Raw genomic sequence first — 27,270 nt, forward strand, 5'->3', positions numbered from 1 at the left:
TTATTTTTCTGAGATAATGTAAATGTGCAGTTCTGTGATACGCCACTGACTATTTCTTGGCACTTGTGCAAAGACGCTATATGTATAAACATATTTTACAAATTTAAATTTTTGGGTTACGATTTGCAATAAGGCTAAGGCATTAAAATGCGAATGATCGGAATTCGTTGAATGAGTGTCATATAGAGTTTAAAAATAGGTAAACGCATTTAGTGACATCTACCACTACAATGATGAAGTACGAAAAAATGTGACTTTTCATGGACTCTGTTTTATCGACACTGTTGTTGTAATGTCGTTTTCGGTTTTGCGCTTTTTGTGGTGAGTTTGTGAGAGTGAACCCTTGATTTTGTGTTTTATCCGTTAAAGGAAGGATATACAGTAAGAAACTTATAAATTATTGAATATTATGTTAATATTTTTTAGATCACGTACGCCTTATAACAGGTATTAAGTTCTTTTTTCAAAATCGCGCTAGTCAACTTTTGATATTTTAGGGTTAACAATTTACTAAATCTTGGGGTGTGTGGAACTTTGGCAAAGACTACGTCGTTTCTAGACCTCTTAATGTGCCTTCCGTGATATTTTAAGCAATGCTTAAGCTGTAGTTAGTTTCAAACTATTTGGGGTTAGTTTGGCGCTTTGTTTTTATATGGACGTTTTCCAGTAGTTTACTCCTCTGAAAGATTAGTCTTTACGTATTTAAGTAGCACTTTTGTTTCAGCGCCTAAATTATTGGAATGATTGTTTATTTTTGAGAACCTGGAAGTATAAGGTGTACAGTAAAAATGGCAGCGCTCAGACATCAAGCAGCGGCAGCATTGCTTGATTTCAATCAGAAGTTGGACATAAATCTCTTGGATAGTGTGGTTGTTAGTATGTATGCTGGGAATGGAGAGACACAGAGGATAGCACAAGAAGTTTTAACAACTTTGAAAGAACATCCGGACGCTTGGACAAGAGTCGATACTATACTGGAGTATTCAACAAACCAGCAAACCAAATATTACGCCCTGCAAATATTAGAACAAGTTATTAAAACACGATGGAAGGTTTTACCAAGGAATCAGTGTGAGGGAATTAAAAAATATATCGTTTCTCTTATAATAAAAACAAGTTCGGACTCAGAAACGTTAGAAGCTAATAAAACCTACCTTAATAAATTAAATATGATATTAGTTCAAGTCTTAAAAAGAGAGTGGCCTAGAAATTGGGAAAGTTTTATTCCCGACATTGTAGGAGCGAGTAAAACTAATGAGAGTTTATGTCAGAATAACATGATTATATTAAAATTGCTAAGTGAAGAACTGTTTGATTTTTCCTCTGGACAGATCACACAAACCAAGGCGAAGCATTTGAAAGATACAATGTGTTCTGAATTTTCAGCGATCTTTCACTTATGCCAGTTTGTACTTGAAAATTCGCAGAATCCCCCTCTTGTTAACGCTACCTTGGAAACTCTACTCCGGTTCCTAAATTGGATTCCTCTCGGATACATATTTGAGACAAAGCTAATAAATACACTTATATTTAAATTCCTCCCTGTACCCCTGTTCCGTAATGTTACTCTGAAATGTCTAACAGAAATAGCTGGTGTTACTGTAAGTAATTATGATGATATGTTTGTTAATTTGTTCTCTCAAACGATGGCCCAATTAGAAGCGATGCTTCCTCTACAAACTGACATTAAAACGGCTTATGCTTGCGGCCAGGACCAAGAGCAGAATTTCATTCAAAACCTCGCTTTGTTCCTTTGTACATTTTTGAAAGAACATGGTAACATTGCTGAAAACCAAATAGAAACTCTAAGGAATGCTTTACGCTACCTGGTATTGATTTCTGAGGTAGAGGAGGTTGAAATATTTAAGATTTGTTTGGAATATTGGAACAGCTTGGCTTCCGAGTTGTACCGTGAGATGCCTTGTGCCGGTGCTCAGCTGATATTCTTCGGTAATGCTCGACGAGCCTTATACCAAGAAGTATTGAATAAAGTGAGGTACATCATGATTTCTCGAATGGCGAAGCCAGAAGAAGTATTAGTTGTTGAGAATGACAATGGAGAGGTTGTAAGGGAGTTTATGAAGGACACGGATTCTATTAACTTGTATAAGAATATGCGTGAAACCCTTGTGTATTTAACTCATCTAGATTATGCAGATACGGAAAGGATTATGACGAATAAACTACAGAATCAAGTGAATGGGACCGAGTGGTCTTGGAAGAATTTGAACACGCTTTGCTGGGCTATTGGCAGTATTTCTGGAGCGATGCATGAAGAAGATGAGAAGAGGTTTCTGGTGACGGTTATTAAGGACTTACTAGGTCTGTGTGAGCAGAAACGTGGTAAAGACAATAAAGCCATCATCGCCTCAAATATCATGTACGTTGTCGGTCAGTATCCCCGCTTTCTAAGGGCCCACTGGAAATTTTTGAAAACCGTTGTAAATAAATTGTTTGAATTCATGCATGAGACTCACGATGGTGTACAGGACATGGCATGCGATACTTTTATTAAGATTGCGATGAAATGCAGACGGCATTTTGTTACAACTCAAATCGGTGAGACCTGCCCCTTCATCGAGGATATACTAGCTTCGATTTCTACAATTATCTGCGACCTGCAACAGCAGCAAGTGCATACTTTCTACGAAGCCGTAGGGTACATGATATCAGCACAGGTCGACAACGCCACACAAGAAGCCTTAATTGAAAAATATATGTTGCTTCCAAATCAGGTAAGAAAAAATTATTCGTCGTTTTTACGTTAATGGTTTTTATGTAATTTATGACTGCAATTTGTGATAAATTAAGTAAACATCTAAACAAGCTAAATATTCTCTTAGATATGAATTTAAGATTCAAATAAATTGTAGTAGTCCTTTCAACAAATGGGCACTAAGAAATATAAATTATTTTCAATTAGATAATATACTTGAGGTTTTTCAAGCCAGATGACTTGTATAAAAGGAAAATCCAAAAAAAAATTAACCTTGAAATAATCATTTTACTTTTTAACCCTTTCGCTGCGCAACACGTCTGAACGTAGCTACCGCGCCGTGCACGAAAGTTTACCTCTTGCGAATATACTCGTCTGGAGCAGTTAGACTACTTATATTTTTACATTATGTTGTGTTAAATTAAATTAAAACATGTTTAAACTTTTCAAAATAATTGTAATAGTTTACTTATTAATATTTTATTATAAAGCACCTCTCTCTAAAATTTCTTCCAGTTCTTTGTCTGTCGATTTTCTAGATATTTTTACGATTTTATTTTAAATAAAATACAATATATCGAGAGTCATACTATATAGAAACTGAAAAAGAGATGACAATCTTGGCATTATTACCAGTACCTCCTTCTATAAAAATAATTGCCACAATCGCTATAAACTCCGCCTGCAAAAATTCCCTAATCACTAATGCGCATGGTTACGAATATATATACGGTTTGAGCAGCCTCACAGTGGAAAATATTGGAAAAAATTCTCGCCACTCGCCAATTTTCATCGTCTCGTTGTGATGTTTTTTTTAATAATCTCGTAATCTGAATTTTCATATTCCGGTGAGGTTTTTTCGAAAAACCCTTTTTTTTTAATGCATAGGGAGCGTCCCAACCTCAATGTCAAAGAAAAATTTTTTAAATACTCGATGTTCAGTTGTAGAAAAAATCTACATATTTTTCATTTTTTTTTTTTTTATTAATACTTAATTTAGCGAGTGTAAACTTAGTTAATGTTGGTTTTGAGGTTAGGATTTTTAGATTCAAATTCATGGTTTGGGTATAACATGTTACATAGGGTCGTACTTTTGGCATGTAAAAAAATTTTTTTTTCAATGTTTCGACATTGAGGTCGAGGCGCTGCCTAAGCATTAAAAAAAAAAAGTTTTTCGAAAAAACCTCTAACCTATTTAACTATTCAAGCGAATTAATTTGTCTGGAGCAGTTTGAGTCCTATAAATTTTTAGCGAATAAATATGTCTGGAGCAGTGAAAGGGTTAATGTTAAAGTTATCATTATGTACAAGTCTTGTCGAGAGACGTTATTCATTTATGGGTTGCTATGAATTTTTTTCTATTATAATGGTTTGGTGTAATGATCTATTTGCATATTTAACTCTGCATTATCACACAATGTTACTATATTGAACAGTACATTTTCCATAGTATTGAGGAAATTAAAATCTCATATCTTCAACTCTTGTCAAAACGTTCAATTTAAAACTGTAATTTTAGGTTTGGGACGATATCATCAGTCAAGCTAGTAAAAACGTGGATATTTTAAAGGAGATTGAAATAGTAAAACAACTTGCGAGTATACTAAAAACTAACGTTAGGGCTTGCAAAGCTTTAAATCACGCCTATGTTCTTCAGCTTGGACGCATCTACCTAGACATGTTGAATGTTTACAAAGTAAGTTTTATAGTAGATAATACAAAGTTCACTTTTATATATTTTTTGTAAATGATAGTAGATCATAAGTGGGATATACATTTTTTAGGTTATGTCAGAAAATATAACAGCAGCAATTCAACTGAACGGGGAAGCCGTTACAAAGCAGCCTCTTATAAAATCAATGAGGGTTGTCAAAAAAGAGACGTTAAAGCTCATTTCCGATTGGATATCCAGATCGAGCGATAGCGGCATGGTTCTTGACAATTTTATTCCTCCCTTCTTGGATGCTGTCCTTTTGGACTACCAGAGGACACAGGTGCCATCCGCTAGGGAACCCGAGGTGTTGAGCGCCATAGCCACGATCGTTAATAAGCTTGAGAATCACATTACGTTGGAGGTAAGTGAGGAAGTTTTTTCATAACTTTTAAGGAAAAAATTGGAAAATTTGTATATATTGATGTCATCTTTTAAAAAATTTTTATAGTCATTTTAAATTCTATAGTACAAGGGTTGCTTTCGTTGTGCAGCAAATAAAACTCTCAACGGAAAATAAAAGTATTTTTATTGAAAACAAAGTTTGCAAAAAATGTGTTGTCGGGGCGAGCGTTCGCTGGAGAGTCTTTGTGTGTGGAGTCGTTTGTAGGTATTAAGTAAACATCTGGTCACCGGCGCCAATTCGCTGTAGACCCTCGCTGGAACCCTGGTGCGTCCGGGCGGCGTCAGGCTGGCGCTCTTGACGTAATGCTTAAAAATGGGTCACTTGCGAAGATGCGCACCCACACACCCCTTGATGTTTGTTTTCGATGGAGCAGATTCCTTATAACACTTTGAGCCATTGCTGAACTTGAACGGTATTTTTGTCCATCAAAGAATAGTGTTTAATCAACACCAGAAATTTGCTTTTGTCCATTTTTTGAAAATGTCACTAAAACTTCAGTATCTGATCCGTTTTATAAAAGATAATGCGTTGGGAAATAAGTAATGTCCGTTTTTTTTTTCAAACATAAAAATTCATTTGAAAATTGAAAGCATATCAAATTAATGTCATTTGAAAGTGAACTTATAACTGTATCAAATTGTGGTTTTGGTTGCTTCGTTAGATTTAATTTTTGTGCATTTTCATTAATTTCAAATGGATTGTCAAGTTGATAAAATTGATTATTTTCGGCACTGGCTCCCTTTTTGTTTTTAATTGAGATGAAGAAATCGTAAAGCTGTTTGGGAAATATCATGATGTTGCGATGAATGAATGAATGGCTTGTCGATGATTTTCACGTTTTAAAGCAGGTTACTTCAACCTTAAAGATGTCAATCGGTCCAGACGCTCTGTCGAATTTGATGAAGAGCAATGGCATCGACTATGAAAATACAAAATAATCAACTACGGAATTAGCTCAGGAGATGGGACGTGATCACAAAACATTAAACCACCTTCATTAGATCGTAAAAGTTCAAAGACTTGGGGCTTGGGACCTATATGTTTTGAACGAAAATAATAAGAGTCAAAGCTCAGCAATTACCTCTGGTTTGCTCTGTCGTCATTGATCAACATGTGGTCATGAGCAACGTTTTCTTCAATGTAATATCACTGGTGATGAAAAATGGTGTCTTGAAACGGAGGAAAGAATTGTTAAACAACAACAAAAAACAAGCAACTCCGCAAACAAGACCAGAACTTCATTTTCGAAAAACAATGTTATGTGTATGGTGCAGTGGCGGCTCGTGACATTTAGAATAGGTGAAGCATGTTCATTGATTGACTAAAAAGAAAAAAACTGTTAACGCAGAACTATGTTCAATAACTATGGGGAGTCCACGCTTCTATTCAGCAAAATAGACTGATCGTCGATACGACGTTCTTTTGCCACATGACAATGCAGGACCACATATTGCCAATATCACCAAAATGGCCATTCGGGAGTTGAATTGGGAAGTTCTGCTCCACTTGCCTTACTCTTCGGAACTCCCGCCTTCTGAATTTCACCTCTTCCGCTCTTTGTCAAACTACTTCCGTGGTGTTTTTTTTTTAACTGACGATGAGTTAAGAGCTTGGTTGAATGGCTTTTCGAGTCAAAACCGGAGGTCATAAATAACGATGGAGAATATATCACTGATTAGCCTATTGATAATTGTAGAGTTAAAAATAAAATATCTTAAATTAAAAAAAAAACATTACTTATTCCCTAACCCAATAGAAAGTGAAATAAATTTTGTTTTTTTGAATAGAAAGTAATCATTTTACAACTAATTATATAAAAAATCCATTTATTTTTGTATATTGATTTTTTAATATCTTGTAATATTAAAAAAACGATATAACTAACGATTTATATTTTCGATATGAAAGAATATAAAATACTCATATTTTTACATATATGTATTTTTGCATACAGTAGAACTCCGATTATCCGTGACCTACATTACCGATCGCGGCACAAATAATTGAAAAACATGGAGAAACGGAGCAATACATAGATGAACATGCACAAAATCATTGAAATTGCAATTTAGGTACATTTATTTTAAGTACCTACATAGTTATACTTTTTAAAGTCAATAATTTTGATCCGTATTTAACATTTTTTGTTTTTCTTTATTTTCTGACGTAAGTGTAATGTAAGTTTAAAATGTTGACTTACTAGAAATAGGCTAATAGAATATTTGTAACTTCAGCAGATTAAAAGCGTTAGCCACAACACATGATGTTATTAGGGTTGCCAGATCTCCGGGTTTTGATAGTACATCTTCCAGTGGCGGCTCGTGACATTGAGAATGGGTGAAGCATATTCATTGATTGACTAAAAATTCAATTTTTCAAGGTCAAGCGGCTTTAAATTAAACTGGAAATTTTTAGTTACATTTGCAATATTACCGAAAAACTGACGTTCGTAAGAAGGATTTTCATTTAGATTTTATAAAAAATAGAAATATTAGTTCGGCTTGTCGACTTCTGCGAATATTAATGCACACCGTACATGTATGTTCCAAAGAAGCTTTGTGCTTACGACAGCCTCGCGTGACGTTCCCAAAATTATTAAATCCTTCCTTATTCCACACGCCCGACTATACACCCACAATTAAACACGGCATACGAAAAAGTTTTTTTTAAATAAACATATTCCGAATCCCATTCATTTCGAAACTTTCGAACGTACACATTGTCTTTTGACTTCCCCTTTTTTCCATATCGAGAGAATAAGGCACAAATCTCTCGCAATTTAAAAAATTCTTTTTATACCATTTGAAAATGGCGTTTCCAATAAAATACATACTGGATCATACATAGGAAACATTTCTACAATTATTATACAAAACAAATATTAATTAAGAACCGTTATAATCGACAATGCTGCTTCAATATCTGCCCCACTCGTTTTCCCACGCCGTAGTTTACTCCCGTGTTGGCCGTCTCGTTGCCATGACAACCCCTGTCCACAACGCTTCGAAGAGAAGCGGAATACAGACTGACTTCGATCTGTGCCACTTGCGTATACTATATGTTCACGTTGTATGGTACGAGGTTGATGTTCACGCTCAATGAAGGTAATGTTTTTTTTTTTTTTTAGGCGTTCACCGCGCAACTATTCTGTTTATTTCTGTGTATAAACAATTAAACACGATACATTTTCAATATAGAATTATACCTAAATTATAAAATTTATATAAAATTAAAAATAATTTTAAATTGCACAACCAAACGGAAATTTTAGGTGAAGCGGTGCGTCACCTGACGAGCCGCCACTGACATCTTCGGGCTCCGAGTTAACATGTTATTTCTCCGGGTTTTCTGGAAAAATTGTGATTTCCTCGAAAACATTTTCTGATTCCGTCCTTGTTTTTTAGACATCAATTATTTCCTCCAGGTCTGTCACGAAGTAGATATTTCCTGATTATGTCCTTCCCTAGATTTGCCATAGGGGCATCCCTGGTAACGAGAGGGCAGATCAATTAGCTCGTCTTGGGTCCAGGGGACCTGGACAGGGACCTGAACCAATCTTAGGTATCACACGAGGCAGCATTAATGGGGCCCTCAATAAGTGGGCCTATCAAACTTTAGGTCTGCATTGGAGGAGAAATAGAGGATGCAGGCAGGCCCATAGTTTTATACATGGACCTAGCAAATCCAAGACAAGATGGCTGCTGAGCCTCAGTCGAAGAGCCCTAAACCAAATGGTGGGGGTTCTGACAGGCCACTGCAGACTTAGGAGGCATTTAAGCTTAATAGGAATTGAGGAGGACCCTCTATGCCCGAAATGTGGCGAAGGGGAGGACACCCCTGTCCACCTTCTGGGACAGTGTGCAGCCTTTGGGAGAATAAGACATAAAGTCTTTGGTGCTGAAGAGCTGCAAGGGGTTGAGGTGAGAGACCTTCCATGGACCAAAATCCTGGCGTTCATTAGGGCGTCGGGTAGGTTCGAGGAGGGTCAGAGGCAGAGAGTGGTCAGGTGATGGGACGGCGGGGTAGGCAAAAAGGGCCCACTTGTGGCCTAATTGCCAGGCTGAGGCCGCCCCTTTACTACTACTACTACCTTCCCTAGATGTTATACGGTCTTTACTGAACAAAAACACAAAATAACGTGGCAACACAAATTCCTAGGCATAGCACGGATAATCTGCACCCTGGACATGGATAATCGGGGTTCTACTGTATTTTCATATTTTCTGTTTCATTCTAGAGCTGATATTCGCAAACCTTAACCCCACTTTTTATGGGGACAATAAATTTTAGAGTAAAACTCTAACAAAGGGTAGTGGTGTGTTAGGAGGTAAGAGAAAGAAAAAAGAACACTTTCAGAGTAATATGTTCCAGCTATTAGAAAACAAAAAGTGTTTTAAGTGTTTTTGAACTGCTTCCGAGGTACATTTTTTATCATTTGGGAAGCACTTACAGTTATATACATATGAATATGCATAAAAATAGTTATTGACATAATTTTTCACTAACTTTTTAATGTCTTACTATTGATTTTGTAATTTTCATTTTTTTTTTTAACGTAAACCTTTTAGATTTCATCTATTATATTGATACAATCAAATTTTCCCCTGCATCCATTTAATGGATTATCTAATCTTATCAGCTGGTATTACCTAATTATCTATAACCAGTGTGATCCATTAGATATTCGTTTTGTGCTATACTATGTTGGACGCATTTTTTTATTTTTACTTTGTGCCTTTGTTAATATTTTTACTCGTTACTTCTCATTACCAAACGGTGCTAGTTATGATTCTTGCTTATTTGGTGTCTATACAAGGTGTGTATGTAAAACTTTATTTAAATTTTAGATAATTAGCGATACGAAATAAATGTTTATGGTAAGAGATAATTCTAAACATCTATAAAACTAAGAATGTCCCACTAGTCTAGAAATTAAATTGTTTTAATATACGAGGGTCGGCGGAGAAGTAATGCGCACATGACAGTAGAGTAGGAACGAGAAGAGATATCGGGATGGGACAAAAAAATGAAAGTACAATTCTTTAGCTTCAAAATGAACAGATTTTTCAATAGCCAAGTCCTCCAATGATATGGCCTATACGTACTTTCGATATTCCCAGATGGTTTGCAATATGCTGTTGCGTGATTCGATGGTCACTTCGATTCAAATCGTCCACTTTCTTGCGAAGAATTTTGCCAATTACAGAAATCGGTCGTCCGCTGCTAGCTATGTCCTCAATATTCGCTTTACCGGGTTCACATTAATGAAATTTTATCACCGATCGATTCACCGCACTTGCATCAACAGTATCACCTCTTTTAACTGGCGAAAAATATCGGAAACATTCACGATTTCAGAGGTTCAAAATTTTCATATGAAGGGTGTTAATTAAGTTTGTACCATAAATTCAACAGACGATTATTTGAGTGATTTTAAGACAAAAAGTTCATATAAACATTGGTCCGCAGATGCCTTGTTTTCAAGATACAGGGTGTTAAACTTTTGTAAAAAATTGCTATTTTGTAAATATCTTAAATACCCTTTACCCTTGTTGTAATCTGGCAGTGTTATTTGTATTTTATGTTACTTAGATATTACATGTTATTAATAAAAAAATAACGAGCGTTCAAATAAAAACGTGGTCGAACTTGGCTCTGACACATTGGACGTAGGGAGTAGCTTATAGCGACCAACTTAAACTCATTTCTCAACAACCGGAAAACAAACTGTCAGTTTCAATAACGTTAATGACTATATAACTTTATTTTAAAGAATAATTGTGATAACAATAACAAACAATTAAAGGAGCTGCGGAAAGTGTCCCCCTCCTTGTTATAACAATAAATTAAAATTTGTGATAAAACACGTACAGAAGTTCTTGGCGCATTTTCCATTATTTGTTGGACATTTTCTTTTAATTTTTCAGTCCGCTTTTTAGGTCGGCTGCTTCCTTCTTTTCTTGTTACACTGCCCGTTTCACGAAAAACATTAACACAACGCTGAACTGCACTTTGAAAAATTTTGTACTCAACAACGCCGGGAAATTGATTTTGAAATTCTATGAAACATTCCTCGATAGAATACCTCCGTATTCCATCAATCTTGCGTCCATTTCTAAAGTAGGACTCTATGATAAACACTTTTTGTTCTTGAGAAAACACCATTTTAAACGCTTTTTAAAACGAAAATATTCAAATTGATAGCGGCGATATAGCGCTTTGACAGATGACGTTTAAATTCATTTGCTATACGCTACGCCCTACGTCCAAATTTTCAGAACCAACTTGACCACGTTTTTATTTGAACGCTGTTATAAAAAAATGATAATTTCCAAAAGAAGCTTTTCCACATGTTTCTTGTGTGGTCCAAGGATATGCAATTAAGTGGATTTTATTTTTTTCTACAAAAATTACTCAAGATACGAAAAATATTCAACATACAAAAAAGTTGTATTTTTAGTTGCTTAATTCAAGAAATATACAGGGTGTCCGGAAATGATGAGCAAAAAATTCAAGGGATAATTCTAGACCAAAAATAAATCCTACCTCTTTCTATAACATTTTTTCCAAAACTGATTATTAACGGAGTTACAGGGTGTTAAAGTTAAATTTTATTTGCAGTTTTTTACAATACCTTTTGCCACACTCATAATATTTTGACGAAATTTTCTATATGGGGGTTTTTCGGAATGAGGATTATAAATTTGCCCACCGTTTTTTCGAATTTTGTAGAGGGCGCCACATACGAGCCTTTATTTTGATTTGAATGGTTCCAACTTTTTTGTGCTACACTTTATGCAAAATTTGACTGAATATTTTTGTTCTCCTAACCTTTTGACATAAAAATGGTATACTTTATTTGTTTCTATAAATCTAACCGTTTTCGAGAAAAACGCTAAAATAACATTGCTTGCATGTGATGAATACGAAATCATTTTAATTTATTTTCTACATTAAACAAAGCATGCTTTGGAAACAAGCGCTTAGTTGCCTTGGAAACACGTTTGTGGAGAATTAATTTTGACAGATAGTAATTTTGTACAAGTTCTTTTGTAGTAATTGTTATCATAAAAATAATAATTAAAATGAACAACATTTATTCTAACATAGAGTTGTGGGACATGTATTATTATTACGGTTTAGCTGCTGGCAATGCTCTTGCAGCACGACGTTTGTATCACGAAGCATATCCAAATAGAAACCTACCCCAATCGCGAATTTTTAGTACTATTCATCGAAGACTGGGAGAATTTGGATCGTTCAAAACTAGAATTTTTTGTGTAGGTCGACAACGGAATACTAGAACAGCAGAAGCAGAAGATTCGTATTTTGAATTTGATAGAGAATAATCTCAATGTTAGTATAAGAAAAATTGCTATTCAGAAGGGCATTCCAAAGAGCTCCATACATGAAACAATACGCGAACAAAACTTTCATCCGTACCAGTACCATAAGGTGCAAGCCTTATCTGCCGTAGATCCTGCTGCTAGTGTGAATTTCTGCAATACAATTAGAATACTTCATAATGGTGACCAAAATTTTGTTCGTAATATCCTTTTCACGGACGAAACTGGATTTGATCATGATGACTTAATAAACCTCCACAATGAGCATTTTTGGTCTGATGAGAATGCTAATTTATCAATAGAGTGCGGTTATCAAAATAAGTTTCCCATCAACGTGTGGGCCGGTATTGTAGGGGACTACTTAATTGGGCCACATTTGTTTTCACAAAGACTCGATGGTGAAGTTTACTTGGATTTTTTAAGAAACCACTTACCTGTTCTGTTGGAAGATGTATCACTTGGATTAAGAAATGCAATGTAGCTGCTTCAAGATGGCGCACCACCGCATTTTAGTTTAGCGGCCAAAGAATTCTTAAATGAAACATTTCCTGAAAGATGGATAGGACGCGGTGGTTTTGTACAGTGGGCCCCTAGATCCCCTGACTTAAACCCAATCGATTTCTTTTTTTGGGGTTATCTGAAAACACTTGTATACAGGACACCTGCGAATAGCATCGATGAACTGAGAGAAAGAATTGTTGCTAATTGTGAGGTAATTAAACAAAAGGAAGGAATATTCCATAGAGTTCGTCGGAATTTTTTAAGAAGAATTAATCTATGCATTGAAGAGGAAGGACGTCACTGAACCTTTAATTTGAATGTTTAATTTGTATTTGTATTGTTCTAGTAACTTATGTATTTTAACCTTATGATTTTGTTAGTAAACCATTCTTTATTTGTTGAGGACGTTATTTTTTTATTATTTATCATTAACCACCATCAGCGTAACAACAAATTTTCACAAAAATTACTATCTGTCAAAACTAATTCTCCACAAACGTGTTTCCAAGGCAACTAAGCGCTTGTTTCCAAAGCATGCTATGTTTAATGTAGAAAATAAATTAAAATGATTTCGTATTCATCACATGCAAGCAATGTTATTTTAGCATTTTTCTCGAAAACGGTTAGATTTATCGAAACAAATAAAGTATACCTTTTTTATGTCAAAAGGTTAGGAGAACAAAAATATTCAGTCATAAGTCGCATAAAGTGCAGCACAAAAAAGTTGGAACCATTCAAATCAAAATAAAGGCTCGTATGTGGCACCCTCTACAAAATTCGAAAAACGGTGGGCAAATTTATAATCCTCATCCCGAAAAACCCCCATATACGAAATTTCATCAAAATATTGTGAGTGTGGCAAAAGGTATTGCAAAACAACTGCAAATAAAATTTAACTTTAACACCCTGTAACTCCGTTAATAATCAGTTTTGGAAAAAATGTTATAGAAATAGGTAGCATTTATTTCCGGTCTAGAATTATCCCCTGAATTTTTTGCTCATCATTTCCGGACACCCTGTATAAAAATTACAAAAAATTATCAGTTGCGTACATTTTTTTTGTCAAAAATATTCTTAAAGGTACCGCTCGGGACGCCACTCGATTTAATAAATCTAATCAAGTTAGGGTTCAATTAGCCCCTTGACACCATAAATAACACTGCCAAATTACAAAATTGGGTAAAGGGTATTTAAAATATTTACAAAATAGCAATTTTTTTACAAAAGTTTAACACCCTGTATCTTCAAAACGAAACATCTGCGGACCAATGTTTATATGATACTTTTTGTCTTAAAATCACTCAAATAATCGTCTGTGGAATTTATTGTACATACTTAACACCCTATCTTATAAATATATGAAATATTTTGACGCTTATGTCTTGTCGTAGTAAAATTAAAATTTCCATTCAGGTACCAAAAATCTTCGACGCGGTGTTCGAATGCACCTTGGAGATGATCAACAAGGATTTCGAGGAGTACCCGGAGCACAGGACAAACTTCTTCTTGCTGCTCCAGGCGGTTAACAACCATTGCTTTGCCGCCTTCCTTAACATCCCGCCTACACAATTCAAACTGGTGCTGGACAGTATCATCTGGGCATTCAAGCATACGATGAGAAATGTGGCCGACACCGGCCTCCAGATCCTCCTTAAACTCCTACAAAACGTCGAACAGCACGAGACTGCAGCTCCCAGCTTCTATCAAACTTACCTGACGGACATCCTCCAACACGTATTCTCTGTGGTGACGGACACCTCGCACACAGCTGGCCTGTCGATGCACGCCACTATCTTGGCGTACATTTTTTCACTGGTCGAGGCGGGAAGGGTGAACTGCCAGCTGGGACCGACGCCGGACAATGTGTTGTTTATACAGGAGTTCACAGCCACTTTGCTCAGGTCTGCGTTCCCACACCTAACCGACAACCAGATCAAGATCATGGTGCAAGGCATGTTCAACCTGGATCAGGACATCCCTGGCTTCAAGGAGCATCTGCGGGACTTCTTGGTGCAAATTAGGGTGAGTTCTTGTGTATGTGTGTGTGATCCTTTTTTTCCTTCAAGTTAATTAAGCAGTTAGATCATTAACACCTAGATTATAAAGCCACAATGCTGCACATATGATAGTAATTTTCTCATGGCACAATTTGATACATTTATTTTCAGCAGGAATTTTTGAGCGCGTAATGAATTATTGAAATGGATTTTACTAGAAAACGGCTCGAGCTATCAAAATCTAACAAGAGTACCTTTTTTTATGCAAAATATGATAAATTTTCATTATTTCAGTTCAGGAAGTAGAAAAAATTGTGTACAAAAAAAAATTGTAAAATTCCGCATTTTCTTATGCCCCTGTAGCAAATTTTGATTTGTATATTATTCCGATTATTAAGCATATAAATAGTAATACACCCCCAAAATTTTGCGATTTAATATTAGACGGTTTTGAAGTTATGCAATAAATACTATTTCCTGAGTTAGCCCTTCAAGGGTCTGTATCTCCCTTAGAAGCCGCCACTGACAAAAACTCTACTAAAGTTTTCATTATGTTTCAACATGTTTTACATACTCTCCAATTTTGAGTACTTTTTTCGTTAACACCTTGTGTATCATTGAATTTATGATCCCAGAAAAAAAAAATTAGAGTGATTTATAAAAATAACGTTATAAGTTCTTAGTGGTTGTTCATAAAATACGTTCGCAAACATTTTAGGTGGAGGGGTATTGCTTAGCTACAGCAGTCTTCAAACTTTTACGACTTGCGGAACCCCAACAACACTTCGATTTTTTTGAGGAACCCCTACACATAAAAAAATTTTTCACTCATTTTTTACGTTATGTACATTATGTAATATATTTATAAATACTACAATTAACAAAATAAATATTCCAGTAAGTAAAAATTGAAGACTTTCGGGTTATATTGAAATTGTAAATTTTATGCTCTGCAAATACATGAATTACCACTGCCATCAGTGCTATCTGGTTATTTTATGTTTGCATCTAACCTAAAAATATAGTTTTATTTACAAAACAGCTAATTTTTATTTTGAATTGATTGATCTTCAAAGCTAATTTTGATTTATGATAGGTAGCTGTTGTTTGTGTTAATTTTGGATTTATAATAGTGGTATTTCATTTTATATTTTCTGTCTATTTCTCTACTAATACAAAATAAAATGTTATTTAAAGATGTTTGAGAATGATAAATTGAAAATTTCTTGGGAGTCAACCTATTCCCACCAAACTTTTAAATAGTTTCCGATTTTGTTGTACGACAGCTTTTAACAAAATGTGCATGGGTCGGACAGTTGCCGATGGTTTCTGTTTCTTTGCGAACAAATCTATGAACTCAAGATTATCTTCTCAGTCTAACTTCAAATTTGCACTTGATTAAAATTATTGTATTCCTTCAAAATTTCTTTTTACAATATAATCATATAATATAGAACCTCCATAAATGCTTACAAGCCATGTGACCACCGAGCTAAGATAACCAAAATAAAAAATTCTGAATCTTAGCATGACCAATATTAATGATTTGTTTACAATAAACAGTGACAAACTGTTACGTCTACGCTTGAGATAATGCGATCGCTGATTGGTTGAATAGAATCTTATGAAAATTTACACCAATCACCAGCCGGTGAAACAGAATGTTGTGTTTTATTGTAATCTCGATCTTAGTTTTAATAATTTTGAATTTTACAGAAATTTAATTGCCAATGTGAAGGAAATAAGATTACTGTTCCAAACAAAATTACTGGTCACATGGCTTGAAATTATTTATGAAGGCTCCGTATAATGCATATGCCGACTTCTGCTATTTCACGTCAACTGATAGCGATGTGGAGGTGATAATGCATCAGATGTGAGGCTTTATATTGTAGGTGAAAGGGTTAGATCACGTGTATTCTAAAATATAAACCGTTTTTCTGTAGGAATACACCGGCGAGGATGACACAGATCTGTTCCTAGAAGAGCGCGAGAAGGCGTTGCAGGCCGCGCAAGCGGAAAAGCGCCGCATCCAGCTCTCCGTGCCGGGCATACTGAATCCGCATGAGGTGCCCGAGGAAATGCAAGATTAGCAGCCAACGTTCCCCTTGTAGAGAACTGTAATTAATCTAAATATTATTTAGACGGATATTTTTCTATTTGTATCATCGTAATCCTTGGATTAAGAGTAGAAATACAATCTACCAGTGTAAATGTGTTTTGTGCATCCCCCTGGCTGAGATGCTTTTAATTTTTTTATATTATATTTTTTTTAATGATTACCTTGTTCCTTTCTTTCTTCTACTGTGTATAGACCACGTGTTAATTAGATGGAATAAATTTAAATTGCCTGTAATATAAATTTATTTTTCAGCTTTCGATTCTCCGATTTTACTTTTGGGAACGCATGTGACTGTAAATTTACTAAAATTGTATAAATAATTGTCTCTTAACATGTTTCCTGTACAGACATGTATTGATTGATGATTTTCTTATCGATTTGGCACAAAACACAACCCTTTGTATTTTTTACGCCCTCTGATCGATTGTGATTTTTTTTTGGTTTGAATGTATGATTGGCTGTTGATGTGTATTTAAATCAGTTTAGGTGAAGAACATTTAGGAACAGTTATGTTTGATACACTGCTCGTTAAAAATGCGATTGTTTTCTAATAAAAATAAAATATTGAAATATATAACACATTCTCGTTTTTGTATCTTTTGGAAACTGTTCCACAAATAATCTTTGCTAATATCGTATATTTGCTTTCCCAATAGAGTAGTACAGTCGTTGAAGCTTTTCATCTCCGAATTCTTTGAAACTGAACCGATCGACTTGAAATTTGGCAGATGGTTAGAGAAAAGGTCAATGAACATTAGTGACATAGCGCCGATTGACGCTTCCACCCTGTTGGGGGTTGACACCCCTTCTTGGGGGTGGAATTTTTTTTCAAAAATAACGCTGGAAATCGATAGAGAATCAAATTTTGAGCAAAAAATACTCAAAGAATTTTTTCGAGAAATCAAAAGTTTTTTAGTTATTCACGATTGAAAACTTGGAATTTTGAGTGAAAAAAACACTTTTTCAAAGTATTTTTCGCGAATAACTCAAAAACTATGCATTTTATTAAAAAAAGTGTAATGAATAAATATGTAGCTTATAAACAAAGAAAATCGTTTTTTAAAAAGTGTTGCACGTCCTATACAAAACGAAATATGGTTAGAGGAAGGGGACTTGTTTTGGGGGGAATACTCGAATCGATGTATTCAACGTCAAATAACGAAAAAAGATTAATTTTACGTGTATAACGCTCCTGGAGTTTTTTGTAGTACTCAAAAAGACCTGCAAAATGAGCACTTATAAAAGTTAATTAGAGCAAAATTGAAGGAGATATCGTCAAAAACAGAGGGGTTGCTCATATTTTTTAAGGAAAAATAAGCAGTAAAGGCTCTACCATTTCCATCAGAATTAAAATTAATCGTAAACCCTTTACAATTAATTTTGTTTTAGTGTTTTTCACACGATCCTGAAGTTAGACTGGTTTAGAATGCGTATTTTTTGAATAATGTACGGTAAAAGTTGAAAACGTATTTTTCATTATTCAAAAAAACTGCCTTATTTATATAATAACTCTAAAACTATGAAAGATGCGTAAAAAATGATAGACAACAAAACGGTAGCTTTTTTTTTCAACAAATTTTTTTTACTTTTTTTATTCCTGTAGCATAAAAAATAAAGGAGATATCACCACTTGAAGTATCCATTTTAGTGAAAAAACGACCTGTCTTGAACCCTTTGATCCTTTCCCTTTAAAAGCGAAGGACTTGAAAGGTTTTATATGCAAACGATCTTACAGCTCTTGAAATTATCTTTAAAATGCTTTTTTGTAGGATACTGTAGCTTTAAAATTAACCAAGTTATGGTAAAAAAACTAATGACATTTTTTCGGAACAGAATAGGCTTTCTCATTTTTATATAATATATCGAGGGCGTCATATCAGAATGGCGTAAGAGCCACTATAGTCGGTTTTGGGTTTTTAGGGCGTATGACCTCATTTAATCAATTCGCTTAATATATAAGAAGGGCTTATATATTCATAAACATCAACACTCTATTCTAACGCATTTTACTTAGGCATATGAACCAATTTTGCAAAACTATAATATCAGAAAGTCCTATGCCTGTAACATTTCAGATTTGGTTCATACGCCCTTCTGATATGACGCCACCGATATATTATACAAATAAAATAAGTAAAAAAATTTAGTGTGATTAATTATATGCAGCGTGGCAATTTTTTTATGATTATATTTAAAAATCGATTATAATAAAAATATTTTACATTAATATTGATAAAAGAGTAGTTTATAAGAGTTGAAAATGGCAAAAGTAAAATATTCTTTCATAAACAAAATGGCGGAATTTTTATTTTAAATTATTGCACAATTATAGCATTCCAAGATTTAAAACATAATTTTTTATCATTTCTTAGCACAGGGATGATTTATAAGGGTTGAAAAGTGTTATTAGATACAAATTCTTTCATAAGCAATGAGGGAATTTTTATTTTAAATAATTGCACCGTTAAAATATTCCAAGCTTTTAAAAAGTAATTTTTTATCATTTTTGTCATTACAGGGGTGGTTTTTAGGGGTTGAAAGTGAAAAATTATTTTATTAGCTATAAGGAAACTTTTATTTTAAATAATTGCACAATTTAATCATTCCAAATCTTTAAAAAGTAATTTTTTATAATTTGTTGCATAGGGGTAGTTTTTAAGGGTTAAATAAAGGGTCGAAAAGATCAAATATATCATAAAACATGTTCGAGAACATGGAACATTATTTAATCTTTGTGCTTGAACAAGATTTTTATCAATAAAATGCTTAAAACTTAATTTTTAAAATTTTTTCACTTAGAGGTAGTTTTTACCCCTAAAAAACAAAAAGCGTCAAGGCGGGTTATGTTACTTTTGAACTTGAGCCTAAGATGAGCCTTATTCTAAAATTTCATGCAAATCCATGTGGTTTCAAAGAATTCGGAGGTTACAGCTGATCTTCAGCTTCAGTGACTGGAGAAACGCCACTGTAGAGGTTGGAAAAAAGGTGATTTTCGGGAATTATCGAGGAAAAATCAATACAAGATTAGTGTCGGGAACAAAAAAGGTTTTATTGTACAGGGTGGGCAAATAAGCGAGGTAAGCGGCTGTATCTCAGAAACTAGTGATCGTAGAGAGCTACGGTAAAAAAATTTATAGGTAAAGTGGGCAAGAGAAAATGCTGGAAATTATTTTCAAGTTTCCAAGATGGCCGCCAGTGGGCGTTTCCACCATCTTGAATTACATAAAATTACGTTTCTCGCGATTTTCCCCAATGAATGTAACAAAAAAGTATTTGCGTTTTAATGTTAACTTAAAGTCGAATATTTTTTGTAAAAACAATTTTTCTCTATCTTTCGAAATAAAGTGGTGGGGGGTATTTGAATGTTGTTTTAAATAAATGCCTGTAACTTCGAAACGGCTTAATGGATTTGGATAAATTTGGTATCATTGAAAAGAGCATTTCTTGGGCTTTTAGGTTTCTCGTAATCATGACAGTTGCGACCTACACGGCCGCCGATAGAGGGCGTTATTCGATATTATAACCAAAATATTGGATTTTCTCAAAAAATTTAAATGCGATGATATGACTTTTTTTAGACTAGAAAATAGACAAATGACCAACCAATAAGCCTGCGCAAACCGCATCTTAATATCTTTTTCCTAACTCAAATTATTTAAAAAAATACTAAACCAGGAAAATTCATATATCCCCATTTAAAAATGCATCGGTTGCTTTCGATAAGAAGGCAAGTAGTAGGCCATGGACACGACAATCGCCTAACAAAAATATTGCCAAGTAACGTCAAACTTTTGTCACACGCAGCCTAATATTGTTGATTGCGTATAATTTGAGTACTTTTTAATCAAAATGCCTCTCACAAATAATGAAGCCGTTGACATGATTGCGATTTATTTCGAGTGTTTTCAAAATGCAGCTATAGCTGCAAGACAGTACGCGGCACGGTATCCAGATCGCCGTCATTACGGGAGAAGAATGTTTCCGCGCTTGGTACAGCGATTACGCGATACTGGAAGTTTTCGTCGTCCTAAACGTCGCAGGCGTCGCAATGGAAGGACCGAAGAAAACATTATCAATGTCTTGGCTTACATAGAATTTGATAGACATGTAGGAACTAGAACATTGTCTCTAGACTTGGGAATAGCACGAACAACTGTTAGAAATATTTTGAAAGATTATAGGTAAATAATTTTATCTTATTCCAAGTATCTTAGCACATACTCTCAAATACACAATTCAGTGTTATTCTGATTATATTATTTTTACGCATATGTTGTTTTTTACTTTTAGATTACATCCTTACCACATAGTTTTGCACCAGGCGCTAAATGAACAAGATTTCGATAATAGATTAAATTATTGTCAATGGATGCTAGGCATGCTTGAGGAAAACAGAAATTTCTTAACGGAAATTCTCTGGACCGACGAGGCTACCTTTAGTAGTGATGGTAGAGTAAACCGTCATAATATGCATTATTGGTCCGCTGAAAATCCGCATTGGTTAAGAGAAGTGCAGCACCAGGGACGCTGGAGCCTAAATGTGTGGTGCGGTATCATTGGGGACAGAATTATTGGACCTTATTTTTTTGATCAAGCTTTAACTGGTAACCGCTTCTTAGAGTTTTTGATCAACGACTTGCCAATTTTGTTGGAAGATGTGCCACTCGAAACTAGGAGAACTATGTTTCTGCAATTAGATGGTTGTCCGGCACATTATTCAATTAATGTCCGAAACCATATTAACGGGACCTTTCGAGAACGCTGGATAGGAAGGGGAAGCCTATTTCCTTGGCCGGCAAGATCTCCGGACTTGACATGTCTTGATTTTTACTTGTGGGGACGCTTAAAAGACATTGTTTTTCAAACTCCACCAACAACACGAATGGATATGGAAAACAGAATTCGAAACTCAATTCGTCAACTATCAGCGGTAGAAATCGAGGCTGCGGTTCTGTCGACTCAAGAAAGACTGGAACAATGTGTGGAATATGACGGAAGGCAATTTGAACACAGAAGGCATTAATCTTTTTTCAAAATCGGTCCTTTTCAGGACCACAACTTTATTTAAAAGGAAAATCGCTTATAAATACGAAAACGTGCGACTTAAAATCACAGCACTAAATAAACTGACATTTCTTGTGAATATTTTAGAGAGGAGTTTGTCTTTTATTTCCATGGCCTACTACTTGCCTTCTTATCGAAAGCAACCGATGCATTTTTAAATGGGGATATATGAATTTTCCTGGTTTAGTATTTTTTTTTAATAATTTGAGTTAGGAAAAAGATATTAAGATGCGGTTTGCGCAGGCTTATTGGTTGGTCATTTGTCTATTTTCTAGTCTAAAAAAAGTCATATCATCGCATTTAAATTTTTTGAGAAAATCCAATATTTTGGTTATAATATCGAATAACGCCCTCTATCGGCGGCCGTGTAGGTCGCAACTGTCATGATTACGAGAAACCTAAAAGCCCAAGAAATGCTCTTTTCAATGATACCAAATTTATCCAAATCCATTAAGCCGTTTCGAAGTTACAGGCATTTATTTAAAACAACATTCAAATACCCCCCACCACTTTATTTCGAAAGATAGAGAAAAATTGTTTTTACAAAAAATGTTCGACTTTAAGTTAACATTAAAACGCAAATACTTTTTTGTTACATTCATTGGGGAAAATCGCGAGAAACGTAACTTTATGTAATTCAAGATGGTGGAAACGCCCACTGGCGGCCATCTTGGAAACTTGAAAATAATTTCCAGCATTTTCCCTTGCCCACTTTACCTATAAAATTTTTTACCGTAGCTCTCTACGATCACTAGTTTCTGAGATACAGCCGCTTACCTCGCTTATTTGCCCACCCTGTACATGTTTTCAGGTACTACTGTGAATATTTTCAAACAATTCGGATTCAAATTGGCGGCTGTAGGTGATGGCAAGCAACGACACCTTTTTTTCAGAGGGTTTTGCAACCGGAAGGGTTCTTTATTGACGGATGGTCTTGGAACAAAAAATCTAAAATTTTCTGATATACAGGGTGTAACTTTGAGTGGGGGGTCATATTTATACAGAGGCTTCCTTTGACCTTTCGAAACGCAACACAATGGTTTATTATTTCAAATTCTGTTGTAAAAACTTAATTTTTATTTTAACCTTTGTTTTTTAGTAATTTTCATACCTCGCCACTGGACGAGCTATTGTAGTCTCAAATAACAGCGTGTTTTAGTCACAACGCATGCACAATGCTCTTTGGCGCTTGTTACTTTTATTGAGTATTTGCCACACAAACAGTACCTAACAAGTATCCTAACAAAAAAGCTCAAGCAGTAATCAATAATAGACCAGGGCGGATCTGTCGAAACATCCGACTTCTTGGATGTAAGAGGGGGTAAGCTAATTTTTGCTGGAATACCTTCAGTACAACTCACATAATAAAAGTGTAGGTCCCTAGATCTGGGGAGATCCGGAACATTTTCAAATTTGCAAAAATGTTTAAAAAATTAAAAAAAAAACTATTTTATCTGAGTTTTTTACTTATATCTTGGAACCTATGCATTTTGGAAGAATATTGAAGAGGAAAAAGGTTTTAGAATAGAACAAGGGTCGGCAACTGGCAGACCGCGGTCCAGGTCCGGACCGCGAAAGGTAAAATATTGGACAGCCAAAAATTTTTTGAAAGTATAAATTACTCAAATAAATTATTTAAAAAATGTTTTTTACGTTTAAGTGCCAATCTTATCATTTTTTTCTAGTATTTTACAATTGTGTGTGTGTTTTGACTTCTTAATAGTTAGTAAGCAGATTAAATTTGAGTCCAAATAAAAAAATAAGAAATGAATTTTTTTTCTGGACCTCGTTAAAAATTTTCAAAAGTATTCGGACCCCACCTAAAATTACTTGCCGACCCCTAGAATTTTGCACAACATCCTGTAAGTTAAAAATGTTTAAATTTTAAATGTATTACCGATGTTGCAAAATAACAATAATTGATGAAAAAAAGGCAAAATCAAGTTTTTGGATAATTTTTAAAAAAAAATTTTAATTGCTCCGAGGGTATTCTAATTTTGAAAAAAAAACCTTAGAGTATAATAAAACGACACCAAAATTCATTAAAATCGGTTAGATAGTTTTGGCAAACTAATTTTTTGAAAAAAATTTTGAAATAAAATTTTCGAATTTTCAAAATGTTGCACAGCCTCAAATAAAGATACTTGAAAATTTTTTCACATAGAAAAGACCCCTCAACCTTTCAATTGTTTTTGAAAAATTGAAATCAGTTTATTAGGATGGACACTGTAAATTTTTAAAGTTAACTCTTTTTTATTTTTAAACAATTAGATTACATTTATCAATTTGCAATTTAGTTTTTTCAAAAATTATAATTTTAAAGTACTCGGAGACGCTTCTTTAAAAAAAAAGTTAAATTATGTTTATTGGTTCTCGAGATATAAGCGGTCAAAGTTTATCAGCATTTACCGTTAATTTATAAAAAACAATTTAGCAATAATCTTTGACCCAGTGGCTTCGTTTTTCCGAGTCCTAAGCTGGAAAAAATTTTCATATCCATAAGTTATCGGCAACATAGATAAATCAGCGGAAAAGCTGTCGCTCGCACGCGCGAAAATGACTCAAAACACACATTTAAATAATTTTTGTTTAAACAAATTATTTTTTTTTTGGAAATTATTTTTTTTGTTAAATACAGATATAATTAAGAAAAAATAGTACTTTAAAATTATAATTTTTGAAAAAACTATATTCCAAATTGATAAATGTAATTGTTAAAAAAATAAAAAAAAGTGTTAACTTTAAAAATTTACTGTGACCATCCTAATCAACCAATTTCAATTTTTCAAAAACAATTTGAAGGTTTGAGCGGTCTTTTCAATGTGAAAAATTTTTCAGGTATCTAGATGCTTTATTTGAGGCTGTACATTTTAAAATTCGAAAAAATTTTTCAAAATTTTCAAAAAATTGTTTTGCGAAAACTATCGAACCGAGTTTAATGAAATTTGGGTGTTGTTTAATTATACTCTAAAGTTTTTTTTACCAAAATTAGAATGCCCTCAGAGCAATTAAAATATTTAAAAAACATTATCCAAAAAACTTGATTATTTTGCCTTTTTTTCATCAATTATTGCTATTTTATAACATCGCACACAGTATATTGTGCAAAATTCAATTCTAAAACTTGTTGCCTCTTCAATATTCTTCCAAAATGCATATGTTCCAAGATATAAGCAAAAAACTCAGATAAAATAGATATTTTTTTAAATTTTTCAAACATTTTTGTAATTTTGAAAATATTGTGTACCTCGCCCAGATCTGGGGATCAACACTTTTATTGACTGAAAAAATTTGCTTGCCCCCTCTCACATCCACCTCAAAATAGATCCGTTTGGAATTTAATAACGATGAAAAACATTCAAATTCAGTTAGATGTACTGTCCTCAACAACAACCGACTCCCTTCGCTTCGTCACTGTTGACGTTGGCTGGTACTGTAGATTGCCAACAATCTTGTTATAATTACATGAGTATTACAGTGGCTGTGTACACAAAAATTAAAGTGCATTTTAAAAAACTAATTATAACTTGACTATTTGATAAAAAAAAAGAATTTCAGATTCACATTCAGGGGAACATGCACCCTAAAAAACTAACCCTAATTTAAAGTTACTGTACTTATACTAAAAGCTAGGGAACATCATATGGAAATTCAAAAGTAAAATCGTAAAAAGATGAAAAATTTTGCGTTAACCACTTGACACTTTATCCCGAGTTTACTCGGTTTTCAATCTGCGATTTTTTTTGGCATCCCGAGATAACACATAAATACAAACATTTATTGTTTTGCCCTTAATATTTTGGATATGATTTGGTCTAATTTATAGTGTCCCGAGAAAACTCGTACCACTGCGTTACCAAGTACCCCCACCACCATTTTTATTTCTTAAAGTCATTACACGTGTTTTCGCATGTCGAGTGGCTGTTTAGCGTATTTCGCGTTTAGTACAGTCTAATCATGGCAAGCAGTATCAGTGACAAGATAGACAATTTTTCCTCCGATTCCGATGTAGAATCAGAATCTTCTGATTCTGAAGAATCTGTTGATGATGGACTCATAATGCTCATAAATGGTGCGAAATTGATGCCAATACATTTCCACCACCCTCTTTTCCCTTTCTGGGAATCCAGGAAGTAATTTTACTTCCGATCCAGATGGCAATTTGTACAGTTTCTTGAAGCAGTATTTACCATGGATATTATTGAAATAATAGTGACTGAAACAAATAGATTTGGTGACAATTATTTATGTGGAAAACCTCAAAACAATTCGCCTCAAAAATGGATTCCCATTACCTCAGATGAAATTATGGTTTTTCTTAGTATTGTGATTTTACAGAGCCTTGTAAAAAATGAATGCAACAATATTGGTCAAATAATCCATTGCTTACAACTCCAATATTTCCCCAAACTATGTCATGCAGGCGTTTTCACCAAATAAAACAATTTTTACACTTGAAATAATGACGCCTATAATCCTGAAACTCATCTTGCCCATAGTTATTTCTAAGCTTCTCCAGTGCTCTAAATTCAAACAAATCCCGGTCTATTTTTTTCAGGATATTCATACAAATACATGCTCTTTCACAGTTGCGGTTACAGATATAACACATTCCGATAACATTACACTGATTTTCATTTTCAACCTTTGCCAAAACGAAAAAGTTTTTGAACATTTACCAAAATTTTTTAAAGAATAATATTCAGTTGGCGTTTTGTTCTTCATGTGCATTTTTAAGAATTAATTTGTCATAATAAAATTAAATCGTAATGTTTTAATTTCGACGCAACAACTAATTCAGTTATGTATCACCAAGTGTTGGTAATAGTTAATAATAATAAATCTTTTACTGTAACGCGTGGTGGTAATAGTTTAAATAACTAGATGGATTTCACAGGGCCTAACGACACTTACAGTGTACGATAAATTCAATAAACAAAGAAATATAAATAAAAAATTTAGATAAATTTGAAGCGAATACACTGAAGATGAATTTTTCGAGACAAAACGTCTAAATCTGGTTCGGGCGGTACAGTATTTATACAGTATAGGGTCATGAACTTGCAAAAAATGTAATAAAATTTCCAGGGTTGTATTTAAAAAAATAAAGTTGATGATGATTCTGGAGAGACGAAACGTTACATAATATAAAAATTGATTATGCCATTCGAGACAGGGCAAAAAGTGGCCATGAGAAAGTGTTCTTCTTTTTTCAATATCACCTCAAACAAGGCTAACCTGAAAAAAAAACGGATTTCCAAAATTTCGTTTTTTTTCAAATATTTTGAAACTAATCATGTTAGCCTTGATTTTTTAGAGGCATAATGTTGTTCCCCTGATTACACAACTTTTCTCCCATTTCAGCTAGTTTGTATCTCTTACCGTTTCCGACATCCCTTTAGTGAAA

The 27,270-nt window shown here is 34.1% G+C and overlaps 1 protein-coding gene across 1 annotated transcript; it reads left to right on the forward strand.

Annotated features, from left to right (window-relative positions):
* Positions 1-293: 293 nt before the first annotated feature.
* Positions 294-17,378, forward strand: LOC108905855 (exportin-1). The gene is made up of 6 exons (XM_018708898.1): positions 294-381; positions 725-2,735; positions 4,236-4,412; positions 4,501-4,791; positions 14,094-14,702; positions 16,624-17,378. The coding sequence occupies exons 2-6, from the start codon at positions 789-791 to the stop codon at positions 16,768-16,770; spliced, it is 3,171 nt and encodes a 1,056-aa protein (XP_018564414.1). The 5' UTR covers positions 294-381; positions 725-788; the 3' UTR covers positions 16,771-17,378.
* Positions 17,379-27,270: the final 9,892 nt, after the last annotated feature.

Source organism: Anoplophora glabripennis, unplaced genomic scaffold (genome assembly GCF_000390285.2).
Source record: "Anoplophora glabripennis isolate ALB-LARVAE unplaced genomic scaffold, Agla_2.0 scaffold95, whole genome shotgun sequence".
Taxonomy (NCBI): Eukaryota; Metazoa; Arthropoda; class Insecta; order Coleoptera; family Cerambycidae; genus Anoplophora; species Anoplophora glabripennis.